This window comes from Phycodurus eques, chromosome 23, assembly GCF_024500275.1.
Source record: "Phycodurus eques isolate BA_2022a chromosome 23, UOR_Pequ_1.1, whole genome shotgun sequence".
Lineage (NCBI taxonomy): Eukaryota > Metazoa > Chordata > Actinopteri > Syngnathiformes > Syngnathidae > Phycodurus > Phycodurus eques.
The window spans coordinates 5,211,032-5,227,942 of record NC_084547.1 but is presented as its reverse complement, the minus strand read 5'-3'; the positions used below and the strand labels follow the sequence as shown (position 1 = coordinate 5,227,942).

General features: G+C 50.5%; 4 protein-coding genes across 6 annotated transcripts; 2 read left to right on the top strand and 2 right to left on the bottom strand.

The window, feature by feature from the left end:
- The first annotated feature begins 261 nt into the window (after positions 1-261).
- On the top strand, positions 262-5,505 carry si:ch73-71d17.2 (RPA-related protein RADX). The gene is given in 19 exon segments (XM_061669709.1): positions 262-486; positions 488-518; positions 584-758; positions 897-1,000; positions 1,063-1,173; positions 1,245-1,408; positions 1,490-1,646; positions 2,136-2,247; positions 2,482-2,570; positions 2,655-2,771; positions 2,874-2,969; positions 3,029-3,190; positions 3,631-3,755; positions 3,854-3,996; positions 4,072-4,119; positions 4,202-4,296; positions 4,453-4,728; positions 4,916-5,065; positions 5,145-5,505. Coding segments are annotated over 19 exon segments (2,502 nt in total). The 3' UTR covers positions 5,267-5,505.
- On the bottom strand, positions 5,452-7,754 carry asgr1a (asialoglycoprotein receptor 1a). Its single transcript, XM_061668968.1, has 6 exons — positions 7,578-7,754; positions 7,402-7,491; positions 7,210-7,275; positions 7,003-7,095; positions 6,664-6,935; positions 5,452-5,680 (listed from the first exon to the last, which is right to left on the bottom strand). Exons 1-6 carry the CDS (start codon positions 7,714-7,716, stop codon positions 5,468-5,470), a joined length of 873 nt encoding a protein of 290 aa, XP_061524952.1. The 5' UTR covers positions 7,717-7,754; the 3' UTR covers positions 5,452-5,467.
- Positions 7,598-10,251, bottom strand: LOC133397730 (cytochrome b5 domain-containing protein 1). 3 transcript variants are annotated; one of them, XM_061668970.1, is made up of 6 exons: positions 10,113-10,251; positions 9,570-9,697; positions 8,939-9,030; positions 8,650-8,868; positions 8,029-8,566; positions 7,598-7,685 (listed from the first exon to the last, which is right to left on the bottom strand). In XM_061668970.1, exons 2-5 carry the CDS (start codon positions 9,691-9,693, stop codon positions 8,336-8,338), a joined length of 666 nt encoding a protein of 221 aa, XP_061524954.1. In that variant the 5' UTR covers positions 9,694-9,697; positions 10,113-10,251; the 3' UTR covers positions 7,598-7,685; positions 8,029-8,335. The 3 variants fall into 3 exon arrangements, with proteins under 3 accessions (XP_061524954.1, XP_061524953.1, XP_061524955.1); XM_061668969.1 differs by lacking the exon at positions 10,113-10,251 and adding an exon at positions 9,844-9,943; XM_061668971.1 differs by lacking the exon at positions 10,113-10,251 and adding an exon at positions 9,844-9,943 and having other exon boundaries at positions 8,939-9,015.
- Positions 10,127-16,382, top strand: plod3 (procollagen-lysine, 2-oxoglutarate 5-dioxygenase 3). The gene is made up of 21 exons (XM_061669708.1): positions 10,127-10,142; positions 10,216-10,326; positions 10,422-10,598; positions 11,036-11,127; positions 11,190-11,326; positions 11,406-11,569; positions 12,258-12,370; positions 12,443-12,506; positions 12,592-12,689; positions 12,872-12,973; positions 13,045-13,176; positions 13,417-13,538; positions 13,618-13,722; positions 13,795-13,920; positions 14,024-14,165; positions 14,261-14,374; positions 14,449-14,520; positions 15,030-15,134; positions 15,236-15,382; positions 15,580-15,705; positions 15,793-16,382. Exons 1-21 carry the CDS (start codon positions 10,127-10,129, stop codon positions 15,946-15,948), a joined length of 2,421 nt encoding a protein of 806 aa, XP_061525692.1. The 3' UTR covers positions 15,949-16,382.
- Positions 16,383-16,911: the final 529 nt, after the last annotated feature.

The window sequence follows — 16,911 nt, the reverse complement described above, 5'->3', positions numbered from 1 at the left end:
AGGTAAGGCATTTATTTTGAGAGGTGGTCTTTATTTACACTATTTCCGCTTTTGTGTATGACACTGACTGGTACATTTACAAGGGCCATCTCGATTATTCTAAGTATTAGAAGTCGATTATTTGGGGTACGGCGTTTATTGGAGTGGATCGGCGAGACTAGGGATGGGCGAGGGAGGGGGCCGCAATTTTTCAGCAGCGCTACCAGGGCCACAGAGGAAAAACAATGTTGAGGGGGTGTTAATCAAGGGGCCAGCGAGATTATGGGCGCGGGTCGCCGGTCGCCCACGCCTGAGCTAAGGACAAGCGCCGTGGAGGATGGATGGATTATGATGACGGGTAAAGAAGTGGGAGAGCGACGGAAGGACCTTGAGCAAGCCGGTAACGTAAAATCTCAAATCAAGTTGTGTCTTCAGCGGTCCCAGGTGGTCTGCAGGGAGACGCTCTACGTGTTGGACGTGTTGCGCTACACCAGAGACCTGGGCTCCATCCATCTACTTCCCGCACACCGTCTTCAGCGGTGAGTGCGCCGCCCTCTCCGGGGTCCTCCCGTTCACCTCTGACCCGGGCCGCTTCCGTGTCCAGGCGACGACCTGTACGACGTCACGCTGAGCGACCGCGACTGCCGCCTGCGCGTCACCCTGGATCCCGGGCTCAACGCGCTGGTGGAGAGGCACGTCCTGCGGTTGGGCGCGGTCTTGCGGACCGCCACCCTGGCCCCCGCCATGGTGGGCTTGGCGGACCGCACTGAGGACCAAAGGTAGCCGCGAGGGTTGCAAATGGGTGGAAGATTTCCGGTCCAATTTCCAGGAGAAGTTTATACAAAAGAGTAATTACAAAAGAGCTAGCAGGGGGCAGTAAAACAGGCCAAAGTGTCGCATGTCGTCCTTGTGCGCAGCTTCATCTTGGTCAACGTGGAGATGAGCGTGGCCGAGGGCGACGACGTGAGCCGGGACTCGGATTGGGACTCGCTGCCCTGGAGCGGCTCGCCCGATGTGTCAGGTGAATGAGCTGAGCCGCGCCCCTACGCTCGCGCGCCATTGGTCAACGTGCGCGCTCTACAGGTCCTCTGCTGGCCAGTCGAGCGTTCTTTCTGCCACTGTGGAATAAAGTGGACTTCCACGGAGACGCCTGGAATCAGACGCCGCCTCCCATGAGCGAGCACGACGGGAAAGGTGGGTGGAGCACGGGCACAGGACACATTGACATACTTTATTTCTTTCTCTCTCTGATGCTGCGGCCGCAGTTTACCACCCGTCCGTGACCATCAAAGGCCTCCGCGAGGGATTTTTAGGGCGCAAAGTTTGGGTCCGGGGCAACATCCTGCAGCGGCTGATCCTGCGCATCACGGCGAAGTCAAAACTGACTTATTACGGGAAAGCAGATAGGAACTCCAAGTGTCCTTATCAGGTGGGTGAAGGCGTCGCCATCGAGGAAAGCGGACGCGGCGTCTTACGCACGCACGCACGCATGCGCTCGCTCGCTCGGCAGGCGCTGTTGGAGGCGTGCGACCGCACGGGAAGCGTGTCGGTGGTGATGTGGAACGGCCTGTGTGTCAACTGGTTCTGCGTTCTCAAGCCCGGTGACGTCATCAGCCTGAGCCACTTCCGGGTCAAGCGGCGCTACCTGTCCGAGGGCGACGACATCGGTACTTGCTTCCTTCCATCTTTTCTTATTTCCTTTCTTTCTTCCTTTCTTCCCTCTTTCCTTATCTCATTCCTTTGTTTTTTCTCTTTCCTTCCTGACTTTCTCTCCTGGCTTTCTTTCATCTTTCCTTTCTTTTTTCCATTCTTTCCTTGCTTCTTGATTTCTTCCTGTCCTTCCTTCCTTCCTTCCTTCCTTGCTTCTTCCTTCCTCCTTCCTTCCTATTCTTCTTTCCTTCTTCCTTCTTCCTTCCTTCCTTCCTTCTTTCCTTCCTTCCTTCCTTGCTTCCTTGCTTCCTTGCTTCTTCCTTCCTCCTTCCTTCCTTCCTTCCTTCCTATCCTTCTTTCCTTCCTTCCTATTCTTCTTTCCTTCCTCCTTCCTTCCTTCCTTCCTTCCTTCCTTCCTTCCTTCCTTCCTTCCTTCCTTCCTTCCTTTTCTTCCTCTCTTTTCTTCTTTCCTTCCTCTCCCATCCCTTTTTTTCCTGGGCGCACAGAGATCAGCGCGAACAGCCAGAATCTCGCCGCTCGCATCTCTCTGCTCCCGGAGGCGTCGGTGGCGCCCGCCCGCCTGCCGCCGCCCGCGAGCGCCTACGACTTCTGCGGCAGGTAGGCGGCTTCAAGTCAAATCTCCTTTTTCAAAAAACAAATATGGACATTTAACAATTGTAATGGCCTACACCCCTTGTTTTTTGGGAAATTGCAAGTAGCAATGACATTGTTCAAGAGTTTTGCCCACAAGATAATTTTCCTGCTACTAAACTTCTCTTTTCCCAAATTTGAAAAAAAATTCCATGGGCACCGCGTCTTCGGCGAGCGCGCTTGACTGCCTTCTTGTCACAGTGAGCAACTTTCGGCTCGCGCTCACGGCGCCGTCTGCGACGTCATCGGCTTGCTGGTCTTCGCCGGGCGCTCCGAGCGGCTGAGAAAGGGTGAGGGGCATCGCCACGGTGACGGGGATGTGGACGCGCTTACTGAACCCGCGCGTCCACGTGCGTGTGTTTGCGTGTGCGCAGGGTCAGAGCTCTCGGAGTATCGCTGGCTGCGTTTGCAGGACGGGCGCTGCTCTCGTCCAATCTGGATCCAGCTTTTCGCCACCTCTCAGCCGCAGACTCACCGCAGGCTCCACCCATGTGAGATGAAGGAAGGAACCGAAGATGGAGGCGAAGGAAGCGAGAAGTCACGCTGACAAGCGGCGTGTGTGTGTGTGTGTGTGTGTGTGTGTGCGTGCGCAGTAATGGTGGTGGTGTGTTCTCGTCTGAAGGTGGTCCAGACGGAGGCGGGAGTCTTGTACCTGACCAACACGCCGCACACAATGCTACACATCTCAGGTACCAGCTCTTTTTGTGACTTCATCATCATCATCATCGACGGCGGGCTCGATTGACAGGCGGGCACAGAGGTTACGGCCAGCTGCCGGCGGTGCAGCAGTTCCTCGACTGGCTGCGGCGGCAGGACGACAAGCGGCTGAAGCGCGCGGCTCTGATTGGCGGATACTTCGTCTACCCGCCCCCTCCCGTCTCCTTGGAAACGTACATGAGAGACAACCGAGGTCAGCTGACCGTCACCGGCGTGCTCGGAAAGGAAATTCAGCGCCCTCTCACCGTGTGTCCCTCTTCCTAAATTCCTTCCTTCATTATTTCTTACCTCCTTTACTTTCATTCCTTCCTTTCCACTCCTTCTAACTTTGTTTTATTCTTTATTTCTTCCTCTTTCTTCCTCCCTTTCTTCCCCCATTCTGTCCTTTCTTTTTTACTCACTTCCTTCTTTCTTTCCTTCCTTCCTTTCTTTCTCTGTTGTATTTGTAATATCTTTCCCTTCTTTTCTTCCTTCCTTTTCCCCCTTCTCTCATCTTGCCTTTCCTCATTCTTTCCTACCTTTCTGTTTCTTTCTTCTTTCCTTCGTCTATCCATTTCCTCCTTCCTTCTGTCCTTTCGTTCCTCCCTTTTCTTAATTCCTTCCTTGCTGGCATCCGTCCTTTTTTTCTTTCAGGGGAGCCCGGTTTCCTCCGGGGGACTGCGCTTCTGCGGGAGATGAAGAAACTTTGTTACAGGGAGCGACGCACCTTCTGTATCCAGGCCACCGTTACCATGGTTGCATACTGTAGCCGAGGAGAGGTACACACACAATCACACGTGCCAATAATTTGACCGATTGATTGTTTATGCATAATAATACTGTAGTGAGATCATAATTTGTTCGCTCAATGCTTTAGGAGGGGAGTTGCATCTTTTGGCGAGACGCATCTTCGTCTCTGTCCTCCTCGTCCTCCTCGCCCTCCTCCTCCTGCCGGGTTACGCCGTCGCCGACTGCCAGTCAGCGGACGTCCCGCCCGCTGACATCCACCAGCGGCGGCAGGTCACGGCATTTCCGGCCTCGGTTTCCCCTTTGAAATCTGCCCCGTTCATGCGAGCTTGTGTTTGCGCACGACAGGCCGTGTAAGAGGAAGCTGCTGCTGCACTCGGACACTCCGGCGAAAGGGTGAGAACAGGCCACGCCCGCTCATTATAAATGGATCGCTCCGATCGGTCGGATCGATGACCTTGTCCCTTTGTCTCCCAAGACGTCCTCAAGCGACCGTCCAACCCAAAGGCAGCAACGAGACAGGTGTGTCCGTGTGTACGTCCGACACAATGTCCAACATGACGTGGCGTGACGGTATGACCGAACACAACATGGCGTGATGCCACGCAACACATTCCTCGCGACAACACAACACGTCGCGGTATAAAAAGACAACATGGCGGAGTACGACAACAACGACATCAACGTGACATCGCTAACGTGTGTGCACTAAAGTGTCATCTTGTCCAGACCTTCTTTTCGAGGCTACCATGGAGTTCCTCCATGACACCGACGACGACGAAGAGGAGGAGGAGGAGGAGGAGGAAGAGGAGGAGCAGGGCGACACTTCTTATTACACCAGCAGCCCTTCCCCGCCGCATTTCCCGCACGTCGCCGTGGAGACGCTGGCCATGCGCTACAACCCCGCCCATAAGAAAGAACAGGCGGTTGCCGTGACGATGGGAGGAAGCCTCACCTGTGCCGCCGTCTTCGCCTGCGACAATTACTTCACGCTCAGGCTTAAGGGTAATACCCCGCCGACCCCCGCGGACACGTGGCAGCTTTCCGTATCCCTTTCTTCGTTCTTTCTGTCCTTTTTCTTCTTTCCTTTCTTTCTTCTATTCTTCCTTGTCTCCTTACATTCTTCCTTCCTTCATTCCTTTCTGGGAAACGGCGCCTCCCCCCCCCCCCCCCGCGATGTTGACCCACACAGCTTTGTCGGACGACACGTGCATCCACGCCATCTTCCTCCCCCAGTCGTCCTCTTCCTCCCTCTCGCCACGCCCCGGCTCCCACGGCAACACCTGGGCCTCCATCTTGTCCCACGGAGCCTTCTCGTCTCACGCCCCCCCGCCGTCGCCAGGTGCGTGCACGCACACACTCGCGCACTCACGCAAACCGGCTCTCGGCAGTTAACGACGGTCGCTGTCTGGCTCCGTCAGGTGACCTCATCGCCACGGCAAGGCAGCTGGCCAATCGTAGGTTGGCGTGTTTGCTGGATGTGTGTCATCTGGGCGGAGACTCCAACGAGGTGGTCATCAGCCGAGCGTTCCCGATGACCTGAGGACTCCCAAGTTTGTTTTGTCACGTTTTTGACATTGAGCTGCGCGGTTGAATTGCAGTTACGACGTCTACCTCACTGTCTGCAACGTTCGGCGTTCGATTGTTTGCAAAATCGTTTTCGATGTCTGTTTTGCACTTTTCAACATGTTTACAAGCAGAAGCTGTTGCACACGTTTTCCTGTAGGAATATTATTGTTGCACTTTATTTGGTTTTCATTAAAAAGTGTCGTCGCAAGCGTTTCTTTGTCTTGTTTTTTCCCGGCGTGGTCAGGCGTGCCTCTGGCAGAGGAAGCGCAGCCTGGTGGAGCAGTGCAGGTCGTTGAGGCGTCCGTCCGTGTGCACGTGAGCGCAGTCCTCGTCTCCGGGTCCCAGGCCGTGGTGGGTCCAGCTGTCGGGCTGCCCGGGCCGCCAGTGCCTGAGCCAAACGAACGACGGGTCAATTTATATATATATTCTCGTTCATGATCTTTTGTAAGTACAAAAGGAAATTCGTATTCATCAAAGGTGCGGACACATTTTGTACGAACACAATTAAGTCGTGTGTGTTGATAAGTGCCACCTGTTCGAAACTGCCACGCTTGTGCACTATTTGGCCTCATTTGCATTGAAAAAGGCCTCAATTGAAAATACTATTTGGAACAGTTCATGCAGGCAATACCAACAAAAGGGGGAAAAAAATGGTGTGGGAGAAGGTATAATTGCTGCTGTTAATTCTGTTGGATCAGAGAAAAGAGCAATCTCGTAAATAAAAAAAGACATTTTTGGACCTCAAACTCAATGGCAAAAGATGAGAATTATCTTTAACTGGAGCGGGACAATGAAGCAACAACCCGACTTTTCACCACTCGTGCTTTTCGATGGTTTCATTGTGTGACCCTCTTATTGTGTTCTGTTTGTACTTTCGCAGTTCTACCACAAAGTTTTGTGTGTACGCACGATCAGAGGTGTGTCTACATTTACGCATGTCCTCACGCCCGAGTCCAACGTGATAAATGTTCGTCCGCACGCTTTACGCACACTTCTTGGCGTGCACACGCTTGATGCACGAGTGCTATATAGTCTGCAGGATTTTGTTGACATTTTCAGGGACAAAGGTTCATTTTGTTTGGAAGCTGCACCTTCTATTCATGATATGCTCAGCGACAGTTTTGTCGTGACATATTAATCCCAAAGGGAATATTTTTATGGTTGAACATTTGAAATGTTTCGTTAAAACGCATCAAGGGGTGTGCTTAAAGGAGCACTTTTAGAGTTTTGAATATGGTCATTGTCACGCTAATCTACGGGTTTCAGTTAACATTCGTGGACAACGCATCGGCTATCGGTGCTTCCTTTCACCCCAATAAACCGAGTGTGCCACAGGATGAAGATGGAGACGTGAGGACGGGCGCCGCCCACCTGCGGTTCATGACGTAAGGCGTCCTGGTTGACCCACTCCCACGATCCCGTCCTCTCGTCGGTCAGGCCCACCCAGAAGAAGGCTCCCAGCGACTCCCGCTGCACAAAGTCCCACTCCTTGTCCGTCAGGATGATGGCCAAGTGCGACTCGTGCCCGTTGCACCAGTCGCGGGCGTCGTGCCAGGACAGCAGCGACCGACCGTAGAAGTAACAGTTGGAGCCAAAGCTCTGCCAGTCCAGAGGACAGCAGTTGGAGCCTACCGATGTCGACCCTTTAAAGCACAAGCCCTCAAATGTCCACTCTGTGTGGGTTTGTGTGTGTTTGTGTGCGTAGTGTACCATTCTTGATGATGTGTTCAACGGAACATTGGAGGGAAGCCACCACCCTGCTGATGGTGTCCAAAGTGGCTAGCTGCTTCAAGGCCTCGGAAGCTACGTGGCATTGGACAAAACAACATGGCGGTGTTTAACATGACCACAACGACGTGGTACGACACAGCTTGGCATCGTGCAACACGACACGGTTATGACATAACAAAATCTCACTTGAGCGCAGCTCGTCTTTGGCGCTTGCCACCCCGAACTTGAGTCGCTCCACATCTTTGGCGGCGTCTGCGACATGAGCGCACCGTGACAAGGTGTGACACGCGCGGCGCAACGAAACGTGGCATGGTACCGCGTGACAACAACGCAGCATCGTGCGGTACGGTGTGACCTAACGTGATTGCGCAACGTTACCTGCGGTGAGTTTCTCGACACTGCTCAGTGATTGGCTCATGTTGGAAACACTTTGCTCCACAGACCACAAACGACTCGTCAACCTCGAGTCTGTCACACACACGCGTGCACGTTCACTTTAGTGTGTGTAACAGAAGCGTAGAAGTGTGTGTGTGTGTGTGTGTGTGTGCTCTCACAGCTGGCTCCCAGTGCAATTCCCAGACTCAAGATGGCTGCTGCGGTCAGAAAGGGAAACAAGCGGCGTGTGAGCCTGGACACGCCTGAACGAGAGCGGAGAGCGGGTCCTGATGCACAAGTTTGCACGTGAGTTGACATGAAGTCACACACGCAACACAAACTACACAAAACACACAATATACCCAAACAAGACACGCAACATATTACACGTACACGCTATACAACATGCACACCCTATAACACAAGCTCACACCATGCACAGCACACACACATACACACCAGAGACCCACGCAAAACACAATCCATACAATGTACACACCAGACGACATACACCACACGACAGGCAATTCTTTACATTCTTTACACAACACCCACACCAGATATACAATATACAACACACGCAATTACACAACAGACACAAACACCAGAAATACAATATACATCTTGTACCTTTATTCCAGAAGCTGTTGTCCTCGTCGACGTCGTCGTGATATTCTGTCGTCATGGTAATCAGCTTCTTTGCGGCGTCTTCGTGATGAAGAGGAGCGGGGCGACAGAGAATGTCGAGGCCGGCTGGAGGTGAGTGACCGCCGAGCGAACTTTGAACTACACTATGTGTGTGTTTGTGTGCGATCCAGTCGCAGTTTTTGTAAAAGACATCACACGCTTCAAACGCCAACACACAAACACATGCTTTATTCATAAAATGAGGTCATCGCTCTCTACGCGACACGGCGTGATTGACACAACGTGGCATTCATCCCTCAGTCAGGTCGTCGTTAAAGTGGAGGAGGATGGCGGGCGTGAAGAGATCGCAGTCGAGACGCAGCTTCTGGAGCTTGACGTCGTCGTCGGGGACGTTGTTCTGACTTAGCGTCTTTCTCATGTCCAGGCTGGCGCCGTTGTGCTTCCACGTGTAGCTGCACGCGTGCGAGTTGTACGGCAGGTAGCGCTCCAGGACCTCGCCCAGCGTCTCCTCGGAACACACCTGAGGCGGAAGGAGGGCGGGGGAGGAGCCGTTAGCCGAGCTTAGCGTCAATTGCGCGAGGCTAGGCTAGGCGTGCGGTTCACCTCCAGCCGCTGCTCCTGCGACGTCAGCGTGTTGATGACGCGTATCCACCTGGTCTTGGCGGACAGCCGTCCCACCTCGTAGCGCCGGTCCTTCCACCAGGCCGGCTCGATGTCGCTGGCCCAGTCGGAACGCGGGCCGGCCGGCGGGACGTGCACGAAGCGTCCCCGCGGCGTGTAGTAGCTCACGCAGTCGGTCAGCGGGTGCACGAACGTCAACACCTGCGCACAGGTGCGGATATGAACGGTAAAGGCCGCTGTGCGATTGGTTGCCGTGTGCGCGCACACTCACGTCTTTGGTCTCGGGGTCGAACCAGCTGCTGATGTCCTTGCCTGCAAACTCCATGATTGGAAGCAGCAAAACATCGCCTGGGAGAAATCGTTCTTGTTCGAATATTATCGTGTGAATGTTGGAGAGCATTTTCCAATATTTCACCATTTACATGACAAATGAATGGAGACATTTTAAAAAATATCTAATCCTTCCACATTTCTCCATCAGTTCAAACCATTCCAACTTCAGACTGTTCCGCTAATTCAGGACATCAGTGGAACTATTTCTCACATTCCAAAAATTACCCATTTTTGGGAAATCCCAAAATTAAGCAACAGTTTTTACATATTTCCCGATTCAAGCCATTCCAACTTCAAGTTGTTCAGCTCATTCGGGACATTTGCTTTCCATTATCAGGTTACTATTTTGCTATGTTAGCATACCAACTGCTAGCATGTTAGCATTTGATAAATTCTCGCGAGACCTAGTAGCTGAATCGTATGTTCAATTTATTTTCCAATTCTCACGTTCTATGTGACTGACATTTGACTTTGTCCTATGGAATTACAGTTCAGATCTTCACCCTTCACACGCAGTTTCTAGATGAATTGAAAATGATTACAATACTCAAGATGCTCGTGCTGCTCACCCTCATGCTGCCTCACCAGGGGGGTCAGGTCACACACTTTGCCCAGGAAGGACACCCATAGGTCGGCCGCTGTATTGTGAGCCGCCACCTGAGCGGGCGTGAAGAAGCTCGGCCTATTTGGCATCAACCTGTAAAAAAGTTCAAGAATTTGAAAAGAGCCAGTTTTTTGTCGCTACCGTGTTGCTAGGTTACCATGACAACAAGGAGCAAGGGGAGTTTATCGTGACAAAAGACAAGAAAATTAAAAAACAAACATGATTTTTATTTTAATTACATCATATGGAACTAAAGTGTCACAGCAGCCTTTTGGTTGGCGATAAAAACATAAAGAGTAAAATTGTGTGACGTGGCAAACGAGAACTTTCCGTAGCCCCAGGACGCAACAAAAAAATAAAAAATAAATCCCGTTTGTCTCTCTGTGATTGGCTCGTTCATTGACACGCCCGATTGGCAAAGAGCCGCGTGGGCCAAAGCTGGCGAGCTTTTCATTGGCCGCCGCGTCAAGGACGGACGGCCAATCACTTCTCGTTGACGTTTACTTACCGCGGTGTAATATGATGAATGACTTGTTATGTAGTTTAATGACGTCATAAGTGTTTTGAAGTAGTCACAGCGGTCTTTAAGTGGACACTGAGAACGTAAATAGTGAACGCGTGTGACGTGGCAATCTTGGGGTCCGAACTTTCGGTGGCCGGAGGACAAAAAAAAAAAACTCATTTGTGTTCTGCTGATTGGAAAGAAGCCCCGTCAATCAAAGGTATCGAGCTTCTCATTGGCCGTTGTGTCGGGCATGGGAGTCCAATCACTTCCCGTTGACGTTTACGTGCCAACTGGCATTGTTGTTCTCGCGAGATTCCGCTGGGCTTCCGTCGGAGCTGCGAAAGGCAGACGAGAGGAGCGAAGAGGAGTGTTCTGCGATGGAAGGGAAGCGTTTCCATCGACAAGTGGCCGCCGCCATGTCTTCTTGGCTCCTCGGCTTGCTATCACTCGGGGTTGCGCTTCACGCTCAACCGCGGAGCCTCTCGCCAGGTAAGGCCGATCTGGAGCGTCTCCAGGCGGGCCAGGGGAACCGCCGTGTCCCGCTGAAGTCTCTCCACACGTTTCCTGCTTTCCGCTCCTCTTACGTCACTGCAACTTTTGCTTATAATGACGTCGTCGACTCACTCAAACTCTCTTGAAGTTACTCTTAGCTTCGAAGGCACTCTTAGTTGAACTCCTTGATTTTTATGCCCCGGCAAAGACTAGAGTAAGGCCGAGTACAGTGAAGCAAGCCCCTTGCTGATTCGCATAGAGGGAGGGAGGGAGGGAGGGAGGGAGGGATGCTAAGCTAGGCTGTTGTCATGGAAACCACTGCAACTTTCTGCTTAAACGCCCCTAGCACTCCCCCCTGCCCCTCCCTCTTTTTCCCACCTCAGTGTGGAATTCTTTCTTTGAAATAATTCAAAAGTATGAGTTTGTGTGTGCAGAGAATCTTCTGGTCGTCACGGCCGCAACGGAGGAGACAGACGGCTTTTTGCGCTTCATGAGGACTGCCAGAGAGTTCAACTATACTGTGAAGGTAATCCTGCGATGATGATGTTGGCCGTGATGATGGTTGCTGATTGTGATGCTGGCGTTCAGGTTCTAGGCTTGGGGGAGGAGTGGAAAGGGGGCGACGTCGCACGTACGGTGGGCGGCGGGCAGAAGGTGCGCTGGCTGAAGAAGGAGCTGCTCAAACACTCTCAGCAGGAGGACTTGGTGGTCTTGTTTGTGGACAGGTAACGCCCAGCTTCCTTCCTTCCTGCGCCAAGGCATTGGCCCGGTTCTGAAGTGGACCTCCTGTGTCCGGCCCTCCAGCTACGACGTGGTGTTCGCGTCAGGTCCCGAGGAAATCCTGTACAAGTTCTCGCGCCTGGGCCACCGCGTGGTGTTCTCCGCAGAGGGCTTCTGCTGGCCCGACCAGAGGCTGGCTCCCAAGTACCCCGCCGTGCACTCCGGGAAACGCTACCTCAACTCGGGAGGTAAGAGAGCCTCACGACGGCATTTTTGTGTCTCAGTTTGAGAAAAGTTGGGTTTGGGTTAGGGTTCCTGACTCAAGTTGATCCTGAGATTTAGTCTAGACGTGTGTGTGTGTGTGTGTGTGTGTGTGTGTGTGTGTATATATATATATATATATATAAAATATTGCTTATTATTACGATGATGATTATCATCTTTGCGGAATTTTCTAAAAAACACGAAACAAGCACTTCTGTTGATTGCTGACGAACATATGCTTCCTGGCCACACTGCTCTTCTCACGAATGAACATTATTTGTCTTTTTTCGCTATTGAAGTGGAGTTTTTAGGGGAAGTGACGCCGTTTGAAACAGCACGGTCATTTTAACGTGTCCGCTTAGCGAACCCCTCAGAATTTCGGCCTATTCAAGCTTATTGGTGGATATTTTTAACTAAAAGTTGTCAGCCAACTGGAGAATGGGTTCCCTGAGTAGCAGACAAAAAGATATTTTGAGAAATAATCAGTTGATACTCTTTTACTCCAATTTGGGTTTTTTCCTTTAAGTGATATCACATCTCAATTCCTCTGCAACCAATCATCTGATTTTCAAAATTTGAGGTGTTTTGTTCGCAGGTTAAATTGGACATTCAACTAGACTCAGCATTTTGACATTTGCTACTGAAAATGTCCTTATCTGTACATCTGTCAAGGGTTCATGGGCTTCGCACCGGATGTTAACACCATGGTCCAGCAGTGGAAGTTGAAAGACTACGACGATGACCAGCTCTTCTACACCAAAATCTACTTGGACCGCACGCAGCGGGTAAGATGGCGTCCGGCCGGCCACACTGACGCCATGAGCATTATTATTATAATTTGTTTTCGTTATCCTCAGACGAAATTGAACATGACATTGGACCACCGCTCCAGAATCTTCCAGAATCTCAACGGTGCCGTTGGTAAGACCCCGCGAGCTGTTAGCTGTGTTGCCAAGCGAGCTGTTATGCAATGTGCCCGCTGTCTCCTCGACCTCGTTTTTCTCAGATGAAGTCGTCCTCAAGTTCGAAAGGGCCAAGGTCCGCGTGAGGAACGTGGCCTACGACACGCTTCCTGTCGTCATACACGGCAACGGGCCCACCAAGGTAGGCTGCTTAATACTTCCTGGAGTACCAAACACAAATTTCACAAAAAGTTTATATAGTGATGGAAAAGCATTGTTCCACTTATATCACTGGCGTAGACGGATGACCCAAGATACATTATTTGTCGTCAATGTGTCATAATTTTCCGACCCATAAACTGTGATGTCACTTGTGCCCCGCAGCTGCAACTCAACTATTTAGCCAACTACGTTCCGACGGCGTGGACGTACGAGGAGGGCTGCGGCAACTGCGATGACGACCTGCTCTTCTTCGACGAAATAGATGTGCGTGTGCCGCCGCCGCCTTGTCCGCGATAGGGCCACATCATTCGTTGTTTTTGTGTGCGCGAGTTCAGGAGCAGGACATGCCGCTGGTACACGTGGCCGTGTTCATCCACCACGCCACGCCCTTCATGGGGGACTTCCTGGAGCGGCTGACCACGCTCAACTACCCTCTGACGCGCCTCCACCTCTTTATCCACAACAACGTGAGTTTGCGGAGAAGCGTCTAAACTTCTCCTTTCACTTAGTAACAGTAACGAGAGAATGCACTTTAAAAATAAAAGGGAGTGTAAATGCCGAAGAACTGATGTCAAACAGAAAGTGAAATGCTGACATGCTAACAGTAGGTATGCTAACATATGGCAAAATTGTCATCAGAGAATGGAAAGCAAATGTTCTGAAGATGATTCTGATTCAGATTTTTTTTTCCACCTCCGCCCTGGCAGGTGGTGTACCACGAGCGGCACATCCACGAGTTCTGGCAGCGGCACCGCGCTCTCTTCCCCGACGCCGTTCTAGTCGGACCCGAGGAGAACCTGCCGGAGGATCGGGCGCGCAAGATGGCTGTGTGAGTGCACGTCGAGTCACAGTGAGCTCGGATGCTTCCAGAACTGATCCCCGGCTTGTCACCGTTCGTGTGTGTGTAGGGAGGCGTGTCGGAAGGATTCCCGTTGCGATTACTACTTCAGTATCGACTCGGATGTTGTCTTGACCAACCCCGACACCCTGAGGATCCTCATTGAGGAAAACAAGTGAGCATGAACTCTTCACCAGGTTGCGCTCACTGCTTGATGATTGTTATCGTTGCTGCTGTTGTTTTCCAGGTCCGTCATCGCACCCATGCTCTCCAAACCCGGAAAGCTGTGGAGCAACTTTTGGGGTGCCCTGAGCGCCGAAGGATACTACTCCAGATCAGAAGACTACATCGAGATCGTTCAAGGGAAGAGGATGTGAGTCTCGTAGTGCCTCGTCCTCGACCCCCCCCAAACCACCCGACCACTCGTTGACTCACCACCATGTGTGTGTGTGTGTGTGTGTCTCTGTGTGTCACAGCGGTCTGTGGAACGTTCCGTACATGTCCCAGGCCTACCTGATCAAAGGCAGCGTGTTGCGCTCCAAACTGTCCAAGGTCAACCTGTACGAGGACCCCAACTTGGACCCGGACATGGCATTCTGTCGCAGGGTCCGAGAGCAGGTAGCTTTCATCGCCACAGTCGTTAAACATGGGGAGGCAGAAAAAAAATAAAAAATAAAACCAGTAACCTTTCCATGTCTCCCACCCACACATAGGGAGTGTTCATGTTCGTGTCCAACCGCTACGACTTTGGCCGTCTGGTGTCGTCCAACAACTTCAACACGTCCAGGCTGCACCCGGACATGTGGCAGATCTTTGACAATCCTCTGGTGCCCTTAACACACACACACACGAACAATATACACAAATTGTAAAACTGACACGAATTGTGTGTTTGTGTCAGGACTGGAGGGCCAAGTACATCCATGAGAACTACTCCAAGATCTTTGAAGACCCAAAGAGCTTCGTGGAGCAGGTAAGTGAACACGTCATCTTCTCTTCAAGGAGTAAAAGATTAAATGTATTTGAACCATGTGAGAGGGATCAAACAAATTAAAATAATTGATTTATGGTCTGTTGTGGATTTTCACCTATGGTGGGTGGGTCTGCGATGAATGGGGGGTTCACTGCATCTTGTAATATTAGTCGTATTTTCCCTAAAATAAAATTGTAATATTGTGATATTACCACATTCACTGCCATTGACGGCTTTCGAAGTCAAATATCCATGTTAACTGGGAAGGCTGGCAGTGAATTAGTTAAAAGTCAAAGTTGAGGGATGTCAGATTTATGTGATGATAGGTCACAATCGTATCAGAGCTAATCTAAGTTAGGGAGGAGTAATTTCTTTGTTTGTTTTATTCACTAAGTTAGGGAGGAGTAATTTCTTTGTTTGTTTTATTAGTGCACCTTCCCCATGTGTTGGAATGCACTTTTTAAAATTCTACAGCAATTTACTGCAAATTATTTTGCCAACCGTTACAGCCGTGTCCGGACGTGTACTGGTTCCCGGCTTTCTCGGAAAAGATGTGCGACGACCTGGTGGAGACCACTGAGGACTACGGCGAATGGTCCGGCGGCAAGCACAAGGTGACCCCCTGACGGGCCTCCGTGCTCTGTACGCCAGAACCCGCAAGATTGGTCTCTGAAGTGATAAATGGCATTTCGCGTGCATGTTGTGCGTCACGCAGGACGAGCGTTTGGCCGGCGGCTACGAAAACGTTCCCACTGTGGACATCCACATGAACCAGATTGGATTTGAGAAGGAGTGGCTCAAGTTTCTCAAAGAATACATTGCCCCCATCACGGAAAAACTCTACCCCGGATACTCGCCTAAGGTACAAGCTCCACAGGCTCGCAGTCGGGTTGAGGTCAAGGGATGACGGTGGCTACACCATGAGGTTTGCTGTTGCTATCTGGAGGCATTTGTGTGACAGAAACTTCATCGAAACGAACCCAACTCGCTCTCGGTCACACACAAATTATTTAACAATAGAAAGACTATCTTGCTTTTCTTTGGTTGTGCCGGACGCAGGCTCAGGCGATCATGAATTTCGTGGTGCGCTACCGTCCCGACGAGCAGCCGTCATTGCGGCCGCATCACGACTCGTCCACGTTCACCATCAACATCGCCCTCAACAGCAAGAACGTAGACTACCAGGTACTTTGCGCTGGCCCAACTAGCCTTCGCTCACCTTCGCCCACCTCAGGCTCGACCGACTAATGGCGTCTGCGTTGTGTGTGTCAGGGCGGAGGTTGCCGGTTCCTGCGTTACGACTGCAACGTGGAGTCGCCCAGGAAGGGCTGGTCCTTCATGCACCCCGGCCGCCTAACTCACTACCACGAGGGTCTTCCCACCACCAGCGGAACCAGGTACATCATGGTGTCCTTTGTGGATCCCTAGAGCTGTGAACGGACAGATACTTGTCTATTTTTTTTATGGGATCCTTTTGTCACAGTGGTGCCTTTTTCTAGAAACTCCAACACACTGTGTGTGTGCATGTGACTTTATAAGACATTTTCGAGAGAGAGTAAAAAAGATTTTAGTGTTGAATTTCCTTTTTACTTTGGTCATGTAAGCGGGGCTTTTCCGTGGAATATTTATATTTGAAAAAAGGATCCACCGCCATGCTCGGCTTTGTATAAACTGCTTTAAATTATTTAAAAGCAAATGAATAAACTTTTAAAAATCTTTAGGCAAAAGAAAACACTACAAGCTCTTTTTATTCCAATTGTCTTGGATCAAGAGCACCACTGACTGGTGAGAATGTGAGCTGTGTTGTTGTAACAGTGTGAAGAAAAGTGCTATACAAATAAAGTATAGACTTAAAATGACAATGTATATATTTGCTGTTTCTTTTTTACCAAAACGCACAATACTAAAACCCATACAGCCACATTTGAATAAATCCAAAATGTATGTACTGAACTGTACTGAAGCAGAAGTACTGATTCATTTCCTTTACCGATGTAACAGTAAAATTGTACTCACACTGTACTTAAATAGAAGTACAGATACTTGCATATAAAGACAAAGTAGAAATACTGTTTGGACTCATGTAAAAGCACAGAAGTAGTCAAACACTTTCCTTAAGAAGTACAGACACTCAAATATATTTGCCACTGTTCCACAATCACTTCCATATCACACCAGGAACCGCAATGAATAAATCATGAAGCGAAAATGGTTTAATCCGTTACATTCTATTTAATTATGCTATTTTAATTATGCTTTTTTGAAGTACAATATTATAGAGTTCTATTTTCCTTATTTAATTTTTTTTTTTTTTGTAGACTGGAAGGAATTAATGGCATTTCTATTCATTTCAATAGGGAAAGATGATCTGTGTTTGAAGCGCATCTCAAG

Bases quoted from the DNA above. Each gene is read 5' to 3' on its own strand.
- plod3 (XM_061669708.1), top strand. The intron at 10,599-11,035 runs GTAAGGCCGATC...TTGTGTGTGCAG, and splicing joins ACCGCGGAGCCTCTCGCCAG to AGAATCTTCTGGTCGTCACG. The intron at 14,166-14,260 runs GTAGCTTTCATC...ACCCACACATAG, and splicing joins GTCGCAGGGTCCGAGAGCAG to GGAGTGTTCATGTTCGTGTC.
- asgr1a (XM_061668968.1), bottom strand. From the start codon at position 7,716: ATGTCAACTCACGTGCAAACTTGTGCATCAGGACCCGCTCTCCGCTCT. The intron at 7,096-7,209 runs GTGAGATTTTGT...AATGCCACGTAG, and splicing joins CAAAGACGAGCTGCGCTCAA to CTTCCGAGGCCTTGAAGCAG. The intron at 5,681-6,663 runs GTGGGCGGCGCC...CGTTTGGCTCAG, and splicing joins CCTTACGTCATGAACCGCAG to GCACTGGCGGCCCGGGCAGC.
- LOC133397730 (XM_061668969.1), bottom strand. The intron at 9,031-9,569 runs GTGAGCAGCACG...TATTCGAACAAG, and splicing joins CCTGGTGAGGCAGCATGAGG to AACGATTTCTCCCAGGCGAT. The intron at 8,567-8,649 runs GTGAACCGCACG...CTTCCGCCTCAG, and splicing joins CGCAGGAGCAGCGGCTGGAG to GTGTGTTCCGAGGAGACGCT.